General features: G+C 44.1%; 2 protein-coding genes across 3 annotated transcripts; one reads left to right on the top strand and one right to left on the bottom strand.

Moving 5' to 3' along the window:
* The first annotated feature begins 49 nt into the window (after window positions 1–49).
* On the top strand, window positions 50–11,118 carry LOC146299868 (nuclear receptor coactivator 7). 2 transcript variants are annotated; one of them, XM_084677187.1, is made up of 16 exons: window positions 50–156; window positions 766–953; window positions 1,890–2,083; window positions 2,828–2,907; window positions 3,578–3,727; window positions 4,413–4,589; window positions 5,293–5,424; window positions 5,681–5,865; window positions 6,097–6,512; window positions 6,758–6,899; window positions 7,211–7,400; window positions 7,695–7,805; window positions 8,048–8,200; window positions 8,480–8,575; window positions 8,668–8,741; window positions 8,851–11,118. In XM_084677187.1, exons 2-16 carry the CDS (start codon window positions 892–894, stop codon window positions 8,984–8,986), a joined length of 2,298 nt encoding a protein of 765 aa, XP_084533313.1. In that variant the 5' UTR covers window positions 50–156; window positions 766–891; the 3' UTR covers window positions 8,987–11,118. The 2 variants fall into 2 exon arrangements, with proteins under 2 accessions (XP_084533313.1, XP_084533322.1); XM_084677196.1 differs by lacking the exon at window positions 766–953 and having other exon boundaries at window positions 91–156.
* On the bottom strand, window positions 9,965–15,387 carry selenon (selenoprotein N). The gene is made up of 12 exons (XM_084677208.1): window positions 14,964–15,387; window positions 14,027–14,144; window positions 13,751–13,881; window positions 13,358–13,570; window positions 13,061–13,185; window positions 12,752–12,889; window positions 12,503–12,584; window positions 12,171–12,359; window positions 11,879–11,984; window positions 11,631–11,743; window positions 11,367–11,468; window positions 9,965–11,078 (listed from the first exon to the last, which is right to left on the bottom strand). Exons 1-12 carry the CDS (start codon window positions 15,192–15,194, stop codon window positions 10,911–10,913), a joined length of 1,716 nt encoding a protein of 571 aa, XP_084533334.1. The 5' UTR covers window positions 15,195–15,387; the 3' UTR covers window positions 9,965–10,910.
* Between the last annotated feature and the right edge of the window lie 25 nt (window positions 15,388–15,412).

The raw sequence follows: 15,412 nt of genomic DNA on the forward strand, positions 1-15,412 counted from the left end.
AGTGAAATACGTTTCTGGCCCTTTAAATCTGGATAAAAGTGGGCGGAGTATGCATGTTCAATTTGCTACTGTAGCCTGCAGTGAAATCGGTTAGAACGCCGCAATATGAACTCCGCCGCCACCCGCCATGAAACAACATTCCAGACAATCAGACAGGTCAGACACAGATGTTCAATGGTGCTGGATACACAGTGTAACTCTTTACGTCGTGATTTTCAGTCTGCTTGTGATTGGGCTGCTCATGTAATCCTTTGATGATAGAATGTCGTCCGAAGGCTCTTCATTTCTTTTATTGCTTGAAAACATATGCTGCGCGTCATTTAGATATTAGCACTATGAGCGTAATATGCAGGCTATCTTTCCTCCGAACGTTCTGTTTTTAATAGTTGTTGGTATGCATCAGAAGATTTTCAGTACATACATCAGAGGCCTAAGGAATTTAAACCCAGGCAACTATGCTGTTAAACAATGTGACAGACCCAAGAGTATGGTGTCCTTTCTTGCATACAACAGAACATCTTCACACCACAGGGATAGTAATGCATGTTTTTTGTGTGTATAGCATAAAGAAAAGAAGAAAGGCACCTGTCTGAGCTGTCCTTACACATGCATTTAAGTAGTGTTTTGGTAGGTCATTTTGCAGTGCAAGCTCTACAGAAATTCTAGGGATGTATTGATTGACTGCCTAATTTAATAGAAAGATTTAAGTTCATTGCCCACAGCATCTTAGCCTGTGTGTATGCATTCTCTTCCCTTCTCCTTTAGATAGGATTACAGAGGCACACTCAAAATGGGGACTGTCAGATGGAGGAGGGGTGCTAGTGGAGTCTCTCATCCTGCATCAAACTAGGCAGAGCAGTCTGTGAAGGGTGCCTCCTTTTTGCTAGAGCCATGGAGAACAAGCTACAGAGGGACAAAACCAGGCCCAGCTACTTTGGCAACGTCAAGACCAGGTCAGGCCTGCGATTAGAAGAGATTATTGTGCTGAAAAGAAAGAAAGTGCTCCTTAAACTTGTGACACTTGAGTCACAGAGGCTGGAGTCATTCCAAATATGGTATTATTTCTCTGAATGTTTTTCAGTTATTATAATTAATTTGTTTACTGAGTTCTGCCTGCACTTCCAAAATACCAGTGGAGGTGAAATTTATAGTGCCATCACACTAGAGCAAGTTAGTAACCAAGAGACATGGAGACTGTGTTAATGCGACACACTGCTATAGTTTTGTCATTTTAAGAATAAAAAGCATGATGGAAGGATATTCTGATCCCAGTTGGAGTTGGAGACTGGCCTTTTCCTCTGATGAGTTGCTAGTCACATAGCTTGTAGTTTCCGTCTGAATGGAGGTCCACACAAACAGTGGAGGGTATTATGTGGGCGAGAGAAGTACAGGTTTCTGCCAGGAACTGTCCAGCCGTATCCCTAACTCCCACTCAACTGCATAAATAACTCTTGGATTGCCAATACAACCTAATCTTCTCTCAAGATGGATGCAGAATCAACTGAAACTTGCAAATGGATTTTTATGTATATTAATGTGAAATATGGATTTTCAAGTATTAAGTACTAAAGCATTCCTCAGGCCTACTCAGAGCTGGTCGTAAATGTCACTATGCATTTCAGTGACACAAAACTCAACAGCATCTATTGTCAATTTGTGAGGTAGAATAAATATATATTTTTTAAATTATTAGTTAAAACGCACCTTTTTAGATCTGCTTTTAATGTGTAAAAATGCTGTGATTTTATATGATGTACTTGTTTTATGTTTATTTTAACCATGTAAGGTGACTTTGAATATTTTGAAAAGCGCTATATAGATAAAATGTATTATTATTATTAAAGAAGCTTGACTGACTATGCTGTGTCTCTTGCTGTGTTCCTGGTCAGGCTGGGCTCCAAGCTGCCCTCAGGTGTCTCCCAGCCACCAGGCTTCATTTCGTGCCCCTGGGAGACCCAGCCTCGGGCCTGCCCAGCCCTGGAGGGCAGTGGCCAGTGCCACAACTACCACAGCGGTGCAGGCCGGCCTCTTGACCACGTCCCCCACATCAGAAATCCTCGCCTGCGGCAGTACTACCTCCAAGGTGCGGTGTTAGCCAATGAGCTGCCTAGGTTAGAGTGACTGTTTCCTGGACACAGAATAAGCCTTCTCTGGACAACAATGTCAGTGGAGATTTGTCTTGACACACTTAGAAAATACATCTAGGGTGTCATTGAAATAAAGACAGAGGTAAACTTTTCAAACACACCCTCACACACTGTTTTCAGACCTGCTCAACCTCATATACAGAGCCATTCCTTTTGTAGTTAAAACTAGTTTGTCCTAAAATCTGTTTCTAATTTTTTTATTACAACAGCCACATTTCCAACATAGATGGTAATGCCAGAATTCTCAGTCACATATGATCTACTTCACACTCATTCAATCATGTGACTGGCATGTACAAAGTGAATGATATTTACTGATATAATGATTTACACAACACGCAACCTACAAATATCCAAATATAAAACACAGCTTTCACACCTTTGTCTTTGAAGGTCAGTACTCCCTGTATTGATCCCTTTTTCAACTTCTTTATCTGCATTTTAAATGTAAATGCATTGCTTCATTAGTGGGTCAATGTGTCCACTGAATGTCACACACAAGCGTCTGACTCACTGCATGAAGTCTCGTGACTCCTCCTGAGACAACTCCCACTTCTGTGTCTGGTGCACTGCATCGTGGGATGTTTGAGCAGATCAGACAGCTGATACGAGACACGATTAAATATAGAAAGAACTCGAGGTAGACTCCTCTTAAGAAACTACTGACATTTTGTCTCTAGGCACGACTTGGGAACCAGGTGGCCTCACTGCCAAGCCCTTTGAGGAGGAACAACAGTCATCTGGCGTAGCCAACAGTCTGGTGAGTCTACTTTCTTTTTTGAGGAAGTAGCTTTTTGAGGTAGCTTTCATTTTTTTCTTGAGATAAGAAATAAGATATGGAAATCAGTCAAATCTGTTGACCTCTAAGCCTGCCTGTAAAAATGGTGTGGAATGAAAGCAGGAGTGATACTGCGGGTCTTGTAGTCATATACCCATGTAAGCATAAGTCATCGTTGTACTTTTACAATTATTAGATAAGAAACAGCTACACCCATAAATGTCAGATTGCATAATGTATGATATTGGAAGGACACATTTTGTCCAAAGTACAGAGTAAAACTTTTCTGTATGTGAGAGAAGCAGTGGTTACTGTTGTTCTCAGTTAAAATGGGAATACAAAGTCTGATTGAGAAGGTCTATGGCATTTACCACAAAAGAGCTGTGTATTCTAAGGTATTTGTTGTCATTGATTTATTAGTTCACGTCATTCGATACATGTGGTTGGAAGTAAGCACTGTATATTTTGTAGAATTGTAGGCGACTCACATAATCGTTGTCTATTCCCTGACCCAAAATGATAGATAGTTAGTTATGTTTCCCTGTCTTTTTGTTGCTGTATGTATATATTGAATGGGCTGGTATTGCCCTTGCACTCAAGTGTATCGAGATAGCACTTTGTGACATTCCTGTGTTTGTGTGTGTTTACCCAGCGCCTCCCTGAGGACACCGTTTTTAGCATCTCGTCGGAGTTCAACAACCCTGGAGCCTCAGACATGACCAAGATGAATAGACCTCTTTCCTCTTTCTCCTGTTCCTCTCTCCTCTCCACTGCTTCCTCCTCCTCCCTGATCTCCAGACAGGTAAGGCCTGTGATGGGTTCAGCTCTAATCTCATCCTTTGTTAGTAGAGTCTGGATGACTTCTCTCAGCACAGGGCACACACATAGATAACTTGGATATTATCGAAGCCAAGAAATTAAACCGGTAGATTCATGAAGATTCACTTGTGTCCACAGTGTGCTCTAGTGAAATAAGTTGCAGTTTATGGTTAAGGTCAATTTTTACACCGGTCTGCCAAATTTATTCTTTGTGATTCAGCTATGAGGCTGCCTCTTGCAGGGGAAATGAGAAGACATCATATTTCATTCTCCACTTCACTCATATTTTGAGTTGTAAATGAGCAGCAAAAAATATATGCTTTTAAATCTATGTAATATTTATAAATAATAAGTAGGCCCTATGCATTTTTATATAAAATATACAGAAATATCAGTTGTAAAAATGTCATTAAAAAGTATGGGGGATGGCTAACAAATTATATATAAAGGCCAGTCTAGTTTTTGAACTACAGTAGGAAATGCAAAGTAAAACCTTTGCCTTGATAACCATCTCACCTTCAAACTACAGCAGTATTTGCATAGCTGACAGAGGTTGATAAAACGTCTGTACACGGCCTAGCATTAGAAAGAGGAAGTTGAATGTGTCCGCTTCGAAAGAGAGAAAGAGATTCCTTGTAGACATGTCTCAACAGCCTGTTATTCTCCAGCACCTCCGTGTTCCGATGGGAAAGGCGTTCAACCAAGGTTCATCCCCTCCTCCTCCAACCAACCCTGACCATATTTTGGGACTGGCTCCAGAGCTGAAGAGCAACCCTGGGGCTGTCTTTACTCCCCTGGCCTGTCCTCACTCCCCCTGCCCAGATGCAGAGTATGACAAACTGCTGGTAAGCCCCTGGTAAACTTAGTGCTGAATATCAACTACAAAAGAGGAAGTCTTATTTGACAAGCTGTGCTTTATGACGGCTGTCACAGTAGGTGTGTTCGACTTCATGCAGCGCCGGCGGAACCGACAGCACTGCATGAAGTCGAACGCACCTAAAGTCTCACTGCGTTGTTTTCGTGCAGAGGGAAACATTACTCAATAGGATTAGAGTCGATTCAGGTCTGGAAAAAACTGGCTAATGGGATAATATATTTTACTTTGAAGGCTGTTCTTTATGAAACTGCTTTGTCAGCTCAGTCAAATATAACATAGAAGATGGGACTTTGTAGAATGCTACAGGCTTGGTGAAGAGAAAAGGTCAATAGTGCAGTGTTGCAGAAAAACATGTAATATCATACAAGTCTCTCAGTTCAGCTTCAGTAAGCCTGTACATAATAGTGTAAATAATGCATTTAGCAGGCACTTTTATCCAAAGTGACAGACAGTACAGGGGAATTTAAACATGCAACCTCTTGACCTGTAGTCAAATAGTCTACCACTGAGCTATACCCACACATCAGTGGTAGTACACGATAGACATAAGCCTGTAATCGATACAATATTCAGTTCATATTTTCTGTACATAATATATCTTATCAGATCAGTGTTCTGTTTAAATGTTGTGCCAAGTGTCCTGAGCAAACCCCTTGTTTTGATTTGGACAGGATGTAGAGGCGGTGCCCATGCCTGACGGACAGCTCTGTCTACTGGCCCTGCCCCCAGAGTGTTCCGAGGGGGAGGGGCCTGAGGCCATGCCATACCTCAAATTGTTCTGCCGCTCCATCACAGATCGGAAGGTATGACTAGAGAAGCACCGACGCAGTATTGTACATTGAAGCTTGCATGGTGACTCATTGTGGCTGAGCGGTTAGGGAATCGGGCTAGTAATCAGAAGGTTGCCGGATCGATTCCCCGCCGTGCCAAATTACTTTGTGTCCTTGGGCAAGGCACTTCACCTTACTTGCCTCGGGGGCATGTCCCTGTACTTACTGTAAGTCGCTCTGGATAAGAGCGTCTGCTAAATGTAAATGTATATTCTCTCTCACTCACCAGGGTGTTGTGTCTGGTATTCTGCTGGTGACTGCCAAAAAGATATTTTTCGACCCATGTAAGACCCACCCCCTTGTGATGGAGCATGGCTGTGAGGAGTATTTGCTGTCCTGCTCCGTGGACGCCCTAGCCTCCATCTCCTTCTTCTCAGACATCTCCCATGTGCACTTTAACACCTCCACACACAGGTTCGAAACACTTGATATGGAAGCAATCTAAGATTTGATTTGGGGGCGGGGGGGCACTTGGGTGACTCCAAGTGCTTGACAGTATTTGCAAAAGTTCTGATTTACTAATGACTAGCAACATCCGGATGTGTGGATATGCTCTAAGTGGAACAGGGTAACAGTCAGCTGTTCATCATTGCTGGACATTGAATACAAGAATATCAACAACTCTTACTGTTGTTCACTATCCAGGTGGAAAGGCAAGAAAACCACACCCAAGTCCAAACCTGTCACTAGGCCCCAGGATGGGAACACAGGGCATAGTAGTCTTCCCCACCACAAGGGGGAGACTGTTCCAGCTCTGGTGTCAGCAGCCACCTCAAACCCGAGGACCAGCCTGACCCTGAGCTTGAGCAAGGGGGGATCTGAGGAGGAGGAGGAGGGGGCGGACAGGGAGAGCAGGGACATGGACGAGGCCGAGAGGCAGCGAGAGGGAAGCCCTCTGGAGGAGCTGGCGGTGCCATCTGCAGGGCCCCTGGGGGTGGCTGTCTTAAGCAGTGCCGCTACCTTCTGTTGTGGAGGCCAGGAGACTGCTGGCAACAAAGTGAAAATGGAGCTGGTACATCTGAACGACAAGGAGAAAGAGTTCCATTTGAAGAATCAGACGAGTAAGAAGAGGATTTATTTTAAGGCCTAGTTTACAAACCTAAACCATAATATTGCTGGATGACTGAACTAACATCCATCTCTCTCCCTTACTTTCCCTCTCTGCCTTTACTTGCCCTCTCTCTCTATCCCAACTGTGCTGTACCACTCCCCTCTCTTCTATCCTTCTCTCCCTCCCACCCCTTCTCTCTCCTTCAATTGACCTCCATCATTCTCTTCCTCCCTTGACCTCCCTCTATCCTCTCAGGTTCTTCCAGAACATTCCCAGGTAGTTCTGGAGGACTGATGTTTGTCCGGATGCGTGTTCATAGGTCGTCTGGCAAGAAAAAGAGTTTGGGTTCCAAAACCCTCCCACGGAGAGACAACTGGTTTACTCTCTCGCAGGAGAGGTAACCCAGTCAGTTTAACAATTACCACCAACATTAACACTGACTTTTCTACTCAGTGAACATTCATTAACACACTGACAGTATCGAGCAGATGTCTTATTAACAAGCAGCAGTGGGCTGGTACAACCGGCAGACAGAGCCATAGGGGTTGTTGACCATGTCAACACTTTCTGTAGTACAAGTTGTTGCGATAGAACGCAACTCTGAGGTTTTTCTAACCAAGCAGCCTTTCGTTTCAGGTCCCTTTTTGTGTTCTCTGGTTCTAAACCTACCTCTCTATGTTCTGTATGTTTTTCTTTGTTTTATTGCAGCTCCGATGAGCTGTACGCTTACCTGAGCCACTGGAGACCTGATCTGTGTATCCTGGAGGGGGGGGTTGAGGAGGAGGAGGAGGGGGAGGTGGACGAAGAGGAGTTTGTTCTTGTCAACGATAGGGTGGAGGGTGAAGAAGAGGAGCTTGACATGTCCCAGAAGTGTGGACGTACGGTGGAGGATTGGGAGGTGAGTAAGTGGTTTAAAGTAGAATTTGCTAATTGTTAATCATACCATTGAACCATTAGATGTAACAGTAGCTTCACTTCACTAATATCTGCTGTGTATTATTCTATAGTAGGCCTATATACACACCTTGCTTCAAGCTAGTAGTTGTTTTTTGTTTAACTAGAATTTCAGTATACTCTTCCCTGTTTATTTAGCTAACCGCATGTATACAACACAGAAAGAGGTTTATGATTTGAGTGAGAGGGTTTATAGAGTGGTTTTGTGAAGTTTACAGCAGGTTTGTTTGTTTGGCAGATGGTGTCTGTAGAGGATGGTGGAGAGAGGTCAGCCATGGTCATAGACCCAGAGGGACTGGCTGAGATTGTAGAGCAGAGTCGAATCTTAGAGGCCTCACATGTCAGAGAGGTAAGTATGAACAGGACGTTGGCAAATGTTTTAAAACATTTGCTTGCTTCGTGTTATACATTAAACAGGTGGTAGACCAAACTTGGTCTCTGCTATACATTTATTCTCTGTATTTCATTTGTCTCTCTAACCTGTTCCCCTTCACCCTCTCTCTCTTCTCTCTGTAAACTCCCACACCCCCCCCCCTCTCTTGCACCTTCACTCTATTCTCACTAACCTGTCCTCCGTCTCTCTCTCTCTAGTTGTCAGCAGAGCTGCCTCCCAGGACAGTGGGCCACCCTTGGAAGCTGGCCTACAGCACTTCTCATCACGGCTCCAGCCTCAGATCCCTCTACAGGAGGCTCAACGGAACTGACGCGCCCGTCCTTGTCATTATCAAAGACGCGCTCAACCAGGTGACCACCTTTGCACGCCAACACAGTCATGGTTTCTTCCTCAGATATGAACCCCACTATTCCTCTGTTGATTGTTTCAGATCTATAGATTGAGTAATAAGTAAAACACAGTTCTACACAGGAGCAGGCGTATCAAACCTGCATGGAATTGATGTCAATGTTCTTTCCACTTATGATTTTGGACCATGGCTCACAGCCAGACTACTGTGCTGTACTTAGTTTGAATTAAATTGAATCAAACTGAGGCTTTTGTTGTGAACGGTGATCTTGGTGTCCCAGGTGTTTGGTAGCTTCCTGTCCCACCCTCTGAGGCCCAGTGAGAAGTTCTATGGTACAGGAGAGACCTTCCTCTTTATGTTGCATCCCCGCTTCAAGGTGAGACGTGTCACATAAAGATGAGCAATCCCCTGTTGATAATGCTTGACGGTGGCTTTAATCAGGTTTTTGCTGGTTTTCCTCTCTCGCAGTGTTTTAAGTGGACAGGAGAGAACTCATTTTTCATAAAGGGGGACTTGGACTCATTTGCTATCGGTGGAGGAAGGTATTCATTCACTACATTTGAAATTGTGTTCTACATTCCTTTTGATCAGAATTATGTTGTGTGCATGATGCAAACTCTCTCACACTCTGTTTTCTTCTTCTAATCCCAGTGGTCATTTTGGTCTGTGGCTGGATGAAACCCTGTACCTGGGCCGGAGCAGTCCCTGCTACACCTTCAACAACTGCTGCTTGTCAGAGACCGATGACTTCCAGGTCATGGAGCTGGAGGTGTGGACCTTCTGCTGATGGAAGAGGGAACCCTTTGCTGACAACACCCTCCCCCCTGGGGGACTACTGGTGTCTAACAAGCTGCTGTGTCACTAGATTAAATAGGACTCCTGAGACATGTCACTGCAGATGGTGTTGATCGGTCTCCTGAGGTAAAAGGTGGAAGGATTCTCCTCCTACACCTTGCCTCTCCTGACGACAGCATCCATGAACATCTGACACTCACAAGCTCCATATTTACTGTGTCCAAGAGAGGACTTGAAGACAGTACCTACCTCCACACAGTGAAAAGACCTGTTGGATTCATTCCTGTGTGTTCCTGGCTATGAACAGAACGGAGGATATTGCTAACTTGGAATCTGGTTGGCACTGAAGCTGTAGCCTCAGTGTAAAATGGGTACTTCACAATTTAAAAGAGATGCAGGACAGTTGATTCTGCCAGTCACACAGCTCTAGCCAGATCACCACATTAACCCTGCATGAACTAACCTTCATGTCCACATTAGCACAACTCTGCCCCACCATCCAGTCACTGCACTCCCTCTCATCATCTGAAATGCATCATACAACACAGGATCATGACTGGCTTGTTAAAACAAGGGACTGAAAAGTCATGATCTTTTATGGACACTTGGATAACCACAATATGCCTGGAGGAAAATATCTCATTGGTGGCATTTTGACTGGTCTGTGTTTGAAAAACAACTTATGTAAATGATATGGAAACATTATATTGCACATGGACAGGTGAACTGGAAGATGATGCTTCTGGACAAAAGTACAACTGTATATTATCAATGGAACCTAGCCACTCATTAATATCCTTGGCACTTAACCACTGGTAGAATCACCAATCTTTGCTGTCACTGTACTATAGAGAAAAAGGAAAATAAAACCACAAAGTGGAAATATGAGGCACTTTATAAGTAACAAAATTAAGATCTGAAAACCTATACAATTCAGGCAACACTGTTTAAAGATTACAAGGATAGCATGTTTTAACAAATCAAATTTATTTCCGTTTTTGTTAAATTGGGATGACTTGATTGTTTTCCTTAGTATCCAAAAGGCCTAACAAAAACAAGGTTACGTAGGAGCATTATTCTACATTGCTGATATTTTAGAAGAAACAAATCCATTTTAGTTACAAGACATCCACACAAATTCCAGTAAATATGTTCCTGACTACTGTAAGAAGATATTTGGCATCCAACAGTCAGTCACATCATTAATATGAAATGGGCAATGTTGTATTGCCCACAAACGTCAATGCAAAAATAGGTAAAAAAAAAAGGGAGATTAAAAAATGAGTAACATGTACCACAGTCCAGCCTTGTTTATAACTCAGCACATTGCACCCTGGGGGCATAGCATGGGTATTGATACCTCAAAGGCCCAGTCATGACATCAGGCCCAGCCCAGCCCAGCGAGGGCTTTCAGGCAAGGCCTTCACAAACTGCTGAGCCTTTAGAAAAGGGAACCACTGACCTGCTATACCCCTGGCTGTGACCAGAAGTCAACACCATACAATAACTGTGGGTCGGTATTATATATTGCACATAACTAAGCCATGTATAAAAGAGAAAGGTGAACTATGATTGTGCATTATGGCGTAGTCTGTTTTTGGAATGAGTTTCACGAGAAGGCAATTAAGAAGCAATAGCTAGCCCTAACTATAAAAGGTATGTGACATACATTTAACACTAGTGTTTAGTACCCATGTCTTCGAGAAGGGCTTGAATAGTTGTATATTGGTCTGATGTTAAGGAGTTGTATTAGAAAGAAAAGTCATTATCAGCTGCCAGTGCTTTAGGAAACAATTCCTTATACTGAAGGTTTTAATGAACTTAAATCATTATCACCTTTGAGAGAACTTAGTTATTTCTCAGCCTCTCTCACACATACTGTCTTACACACACACACACACACAAACAGACATTATTTAGTGTGCCAGGTACTGCTTGGCTTTCTCCAGGCCTTCTTTGAGGAAGTTGATGTAAGTGGAGGTGGACGGGTCCTCAAACCCCCCAGAGAAACTGAACGGGGCTCCTTCCTCTTCAGGCTTCATGGACGTTTCATCCAGGAAGTAATTGGCATTAATGTGGTGGAGCTATTGGGATGGGAAACAAATTAAAGTCATTATCACAAGAGTTTATCGCAAAGTCTCTTCCTGTAATGAAGCTTAGGAATGATGATGAAAAACAGGCTGAAAATTGGGTTGATTCCACACACTAGCACTATTACCCTGAAAAACATTTCTATACACTTTATATTGAAATGGTTCTGATACAGTTGTCCTGCATGCTTCAACCTTGCCTAGTGAGCTTAAGGATACATTATTGTTGGGAAGTTGAGTTTGAAGCATACAGAAAAAGTTGTGAAAGGAGATGGGACTTACTATGGTGCCGTTGGGCAGTGCCACCATCATCTCTACAGGGAAGTTGTACTTCTCTAGGTGCAGTCGGGCCCTCTGACTCAACATAGGGTCCTGCTCATCAGCCTGGGACAAAAACACATTATGCATATCATTTTTAGTAAGAAGGACAAGGTTAGGTCAAATCTCTCCAAGCAAAGACTAACAAGGCCACAGGGGCAGTGTAAGGTCCTTTAGAAGGAGTGTTGAGATTGGAGCCTTTCAGGGCCAACTGTCATGGCTACTCACCTGCATCTCCTCCAGCTCCTTCACAAGAGACCAGCTGCTGACGAAGCTCTGGTTGAGCAGAGCTAGGACGGGCGAACTTTCTAGGACTGTCTCCCGGAGAGTCCGCCCCGAACCTGCAGGAGGAAGCACCAAGAGGCACCGTCCAGGTTAGACACTACAGCCATTCATCTCTACATAAGAGTAGATTGAACTATTCACACATTTCTGTCTGGTGTCTCCACACCACACAGCAAGGTGAAGTGTCTCACCTCAGCAGGACTGGTCGTCTAGCGCCCCCCACAGGAGAATGGAGTGCACCAGCTTCTCCTCAGCCTGCGCCGTTTCAAACGCTTCAGAGAAAGGCAGGTAGGACACCTTGGGGAAAGTGAGGCCAGGGTATAAGCAAGTTAGACATAAGCAAAGCCTCCTTGTGACACAAAGGCTCATGTTTTAGTGAATATCTTGTAAGGATCAGCACAGGAGATGTTCTGAAAATATGAAAACATTTAGGGGTACACAGGTTGGCCCTGAACACAAATACAGGAAGCAGTAGAGTTGCACCTTTTTGAAAGGGTAGAATGTGACCTCTATGCGTCGAGTGGCATCCTCTTTGCTGATCTCTGACGTCCAGTGAATGTCCTCAAAGACAAACTGGATGGGATCGTCCTCCTGTCCTCGGCTGTCGATAACATTTCCTTCCTCATCCTGGATGAAGGAGGGAGTGGAGGGACCGAACGACTGCAACTCCATCTGACCACACACACACACAAACAGGAGAAGAAAGAAAGACAGGTGAAGTCTATTTCTCACCTGCAACAACAGCTGATGTGAATGTATTTCCTTCGCTACCATCCGGGTTGAGCAGAGTTCCAGAGATGTCGGGTGTACAGTACCTGTGGCAGGTAGCCGATGTCCACCTCCATATTACTGCTCTCACTGGCTCCATAGAGCCACTCCATGTCCACATTCAGAGACCTGGTGTAAGAGAAAGCATGTCTGTCATTATTACGTAACGCACAGAGGCCTGCATAGGAGACGTGATCAACCTGAACGATTCAGATATTATATGAATATGCGGTAGGATAAAGACTAGAATATTAGGATTATTAAGTGAGTGCATTTGTGTAACTTATTCCCCACACCTATTGTTGGGCACGTAGAGGCGGAACTCGCGTACATGTGACGCATCCCTGGACATGACGATGTGGCCAGTGAACTGCCCAGGCGTAAACCAGAAGGGGAAATCGGGGACGTCATTGAGCTGGAACTCTGCATGGATCCTGAGGACAACAACAATCACCACAATAAATGTCTGTGAAATCTATTTGAATGGAAACTTGACTTGTATTTACTTGTACAGAATATAGTACATTTGTAAAAAAAAATTGAAATGTCTTCTTTTGTTCTGAGGGGGAACTTTTCAGAATAAGTCCAGCCGGACTGTCCCTGACCTGAAGGCGATGTGGAAGTAGAAGTCACTGCTGGCTTGTATGCAGGCCACAGCCCCCTGCGGGGCGAAGCGGGACTTGATGAAGGGTCGGGGGTGGAACATACTCAACAGGGAGTGGATGAGCACCTGAGACAGGGGACAATGTTCACCGTCACTCACATTTACATTCAACATACAGTCCATACATTCAAGAAAACAATATTTTCTTGCCCATTGTATAGGATGCTACAGAATGCTCAAATCATGTGCATTTATGGCATGGGCGAAAGACAGGAAAGGTAGTCGAAGGGTACGGTACCTCTTTGCCTCGTGGTGCTGGGGGGTGGTAACGGTTGTTGGGTAGGTACCCTGTAAATATGTTAAGCTCACTGGGAATGACCCACCAGGTGTCGCCCACCTGGTCCTTGCCTTTGGGGGGCAGGAGTGCCCTGAACTGGGTGGCAGAGAAGGTGGAGGAGGGCACAGCTGGACTGCGCCAGGACCGCAGACCAATCAGGGAACTGTGTGTAACCTGGAAGACAGGTGAAACACTGTCGTCATGTCTGTCAAGGACCAATTAAGGCCCAGTAACTAAATTGTGAAAGGGACATCCATTCCAATTTCAGATTAACTCTGACCAATACAGCTTTCTGTAACTTTAATATCTTAATACATATATCAAGTTTGGATTTAATGTATGGCCCTGTCTTACCCCGAGGAAGCCATCTTTGCTCTTGGTCATTGTGTCCATTAACAGAGGCTGCATCTTGGCTTCCAAGGCCAGGATCTCACCGTTTGGGTCAGCGAGCTCTTCCTCCTCAAAATCACCAGGAGGTGCAATCCCTGCAGAGGGACACATGACAAAGACCATGTGTGAGTGTTTGTGAGAAGATGATCCACACTGCAAGAGTGTGTGGATATGGAGTGGGTTGGTAGGTTTCAGCATATCTGGCACCAATCAGAACAGACTGGTGTTAGGGAACCGAACCTGTGAGTTTCTCAGCTATAGGCTTGAACTCCTCGGGGCTGAGAAACAGGTCGTGGTCCGTGTCTAACGAGGAGAATAGGAAGAGCCCTTCGGTGCCCAAAGTCTTCATACCCTCTTTCTGTTGTGGAGAGATACATTTACATTACATTTAGTTATTTATCAGACACTCTTATCCAGAGCGACAGAGATACAAAAGGAGCTTCTTATTTTGCCAGCTGACATGCTCCAGTAGCTTTAAAAGGCATGTCCCACATTCAAACTGGGTCAATAAAGAATCTGGTCCACAGTTTAGACAATAACGTAAATATAGATGTCTGTCAACACTTGTCTCTAGGTTTGGTGGACCAGCACAAACAAAGACCAATCAAACAAACATTGATGAGGACATTATTTGATTATGTAGGATTGCATGGCGAATGAGCAGAATTCCAAAGATATTTATTTTTTTAATACACAGGAGACTGCCTGCGTGCTAACGGGGTCTGGTTCAATGGAGGATGGGCGCTACAAGAACTGAAGAGCCAAACTAATTTAGGTGGAGGGAGTTGAAAGAGCGCAATGTGTGTAACCAGCTGTGGCACATTTACAGCCCCCCAATAAAAAGGGGGATAGGATATGGCTGTGTTCATTGTTGCCAACTAAAAACAAATACGTGGCACAGATTTCTAGTGGTTACTACAAATGTTCTAGTGCTTACTACAAAAGTTAAAGATCAATATTGGAACATGTCCTAATTCTGCAAACGTAGCCTAGGAGTGGACGGTTGATGGCTTTTGCTAGGCTACATCATTTACAGACGCGACCAATGTTTTCTATATTTTAAGTGTTTGCACTCTATCAAAGTGAGTCGTTTTATTAGTCAACTAATTTAGTATTTAATGCCGCGTGCCGTACAACATTCTCTCAGTGTTCATGGAGAAATGGAGATGGTTCTTACGTGACGTCTGAGAAGCTGGAAGTCCTGGTAGTATTTGTAGCAATAGGCGAGGACTGGGACAATAATTAGCGTCAACATTGTTAAGAAGATTGCCCCGTTGATCCATGATCTTCTCTTGTTCTTGCCAGACGCAAGTTCCCCACTGCTTGGAGATATCATGTTTAGATGCTTTTTCTCCTGGGGCGTAACATTCTTATTTCCTGCAATCGTTTTATCCACGTCCGCGGCCATCCTTGATGTTTTCTTGCCCTGCTTTCTACATAGATACAGACATTCCTGTAATGAGTTAGCTCGTACCACAATGAATGCAGAATGATTCCAGTTACTGCAACTCGTTCAACAAACGTCCTTGCCTTCCAGACTCCCGAACTGCTACACTAGTAACAGCTGTAAATTGTAACTACAACGCAATCCTCTTTCCGGCTGAGGGGCTGGCAGTGTAATGACCA

Source organism: Hypomesus nipponensis, chromosome 3 (assembly GCF_054491055.1).
Source record: "Hypomesus nipponensis isolate SF chromosome 3, ASM5449105v1, whole genome shotgun sequence".
Lineage (NCBI taxonomy): Eukaryota > Metazoa > Chordata > Actinopteri > Osmeriformes > Osmeridae > Hypomesus > Hypomesus nipponensis.

What these genes read in the sequence shown, in the direction of transcription:
- LOC146299868 (XM_084677187.1), top strand. Translation starts at nt 892, where the DNA reads ATGGAGAACAAGCTACAGAGGGACAAAACCAGGCCCAGCTACTTTGGC. An exon ending in TTTAACACCTCCACACACAG is followed by an intron (nt 5,866 to 6,096) that starts GTTCGAAACACT and finishes TTCACTATCCAG; the next exon opens with GTGGAAAGGCAAGAAAACCA. An exon ending in AGGCCTCACATGTCAGAGAG is followed by an intron (nt 7,806 to 8,047) that starts GTAAGTATGAAC and finishes CTCTCTCTCTAG; the next exon opens with TTGTCAGCAGAGCTGCCTCC.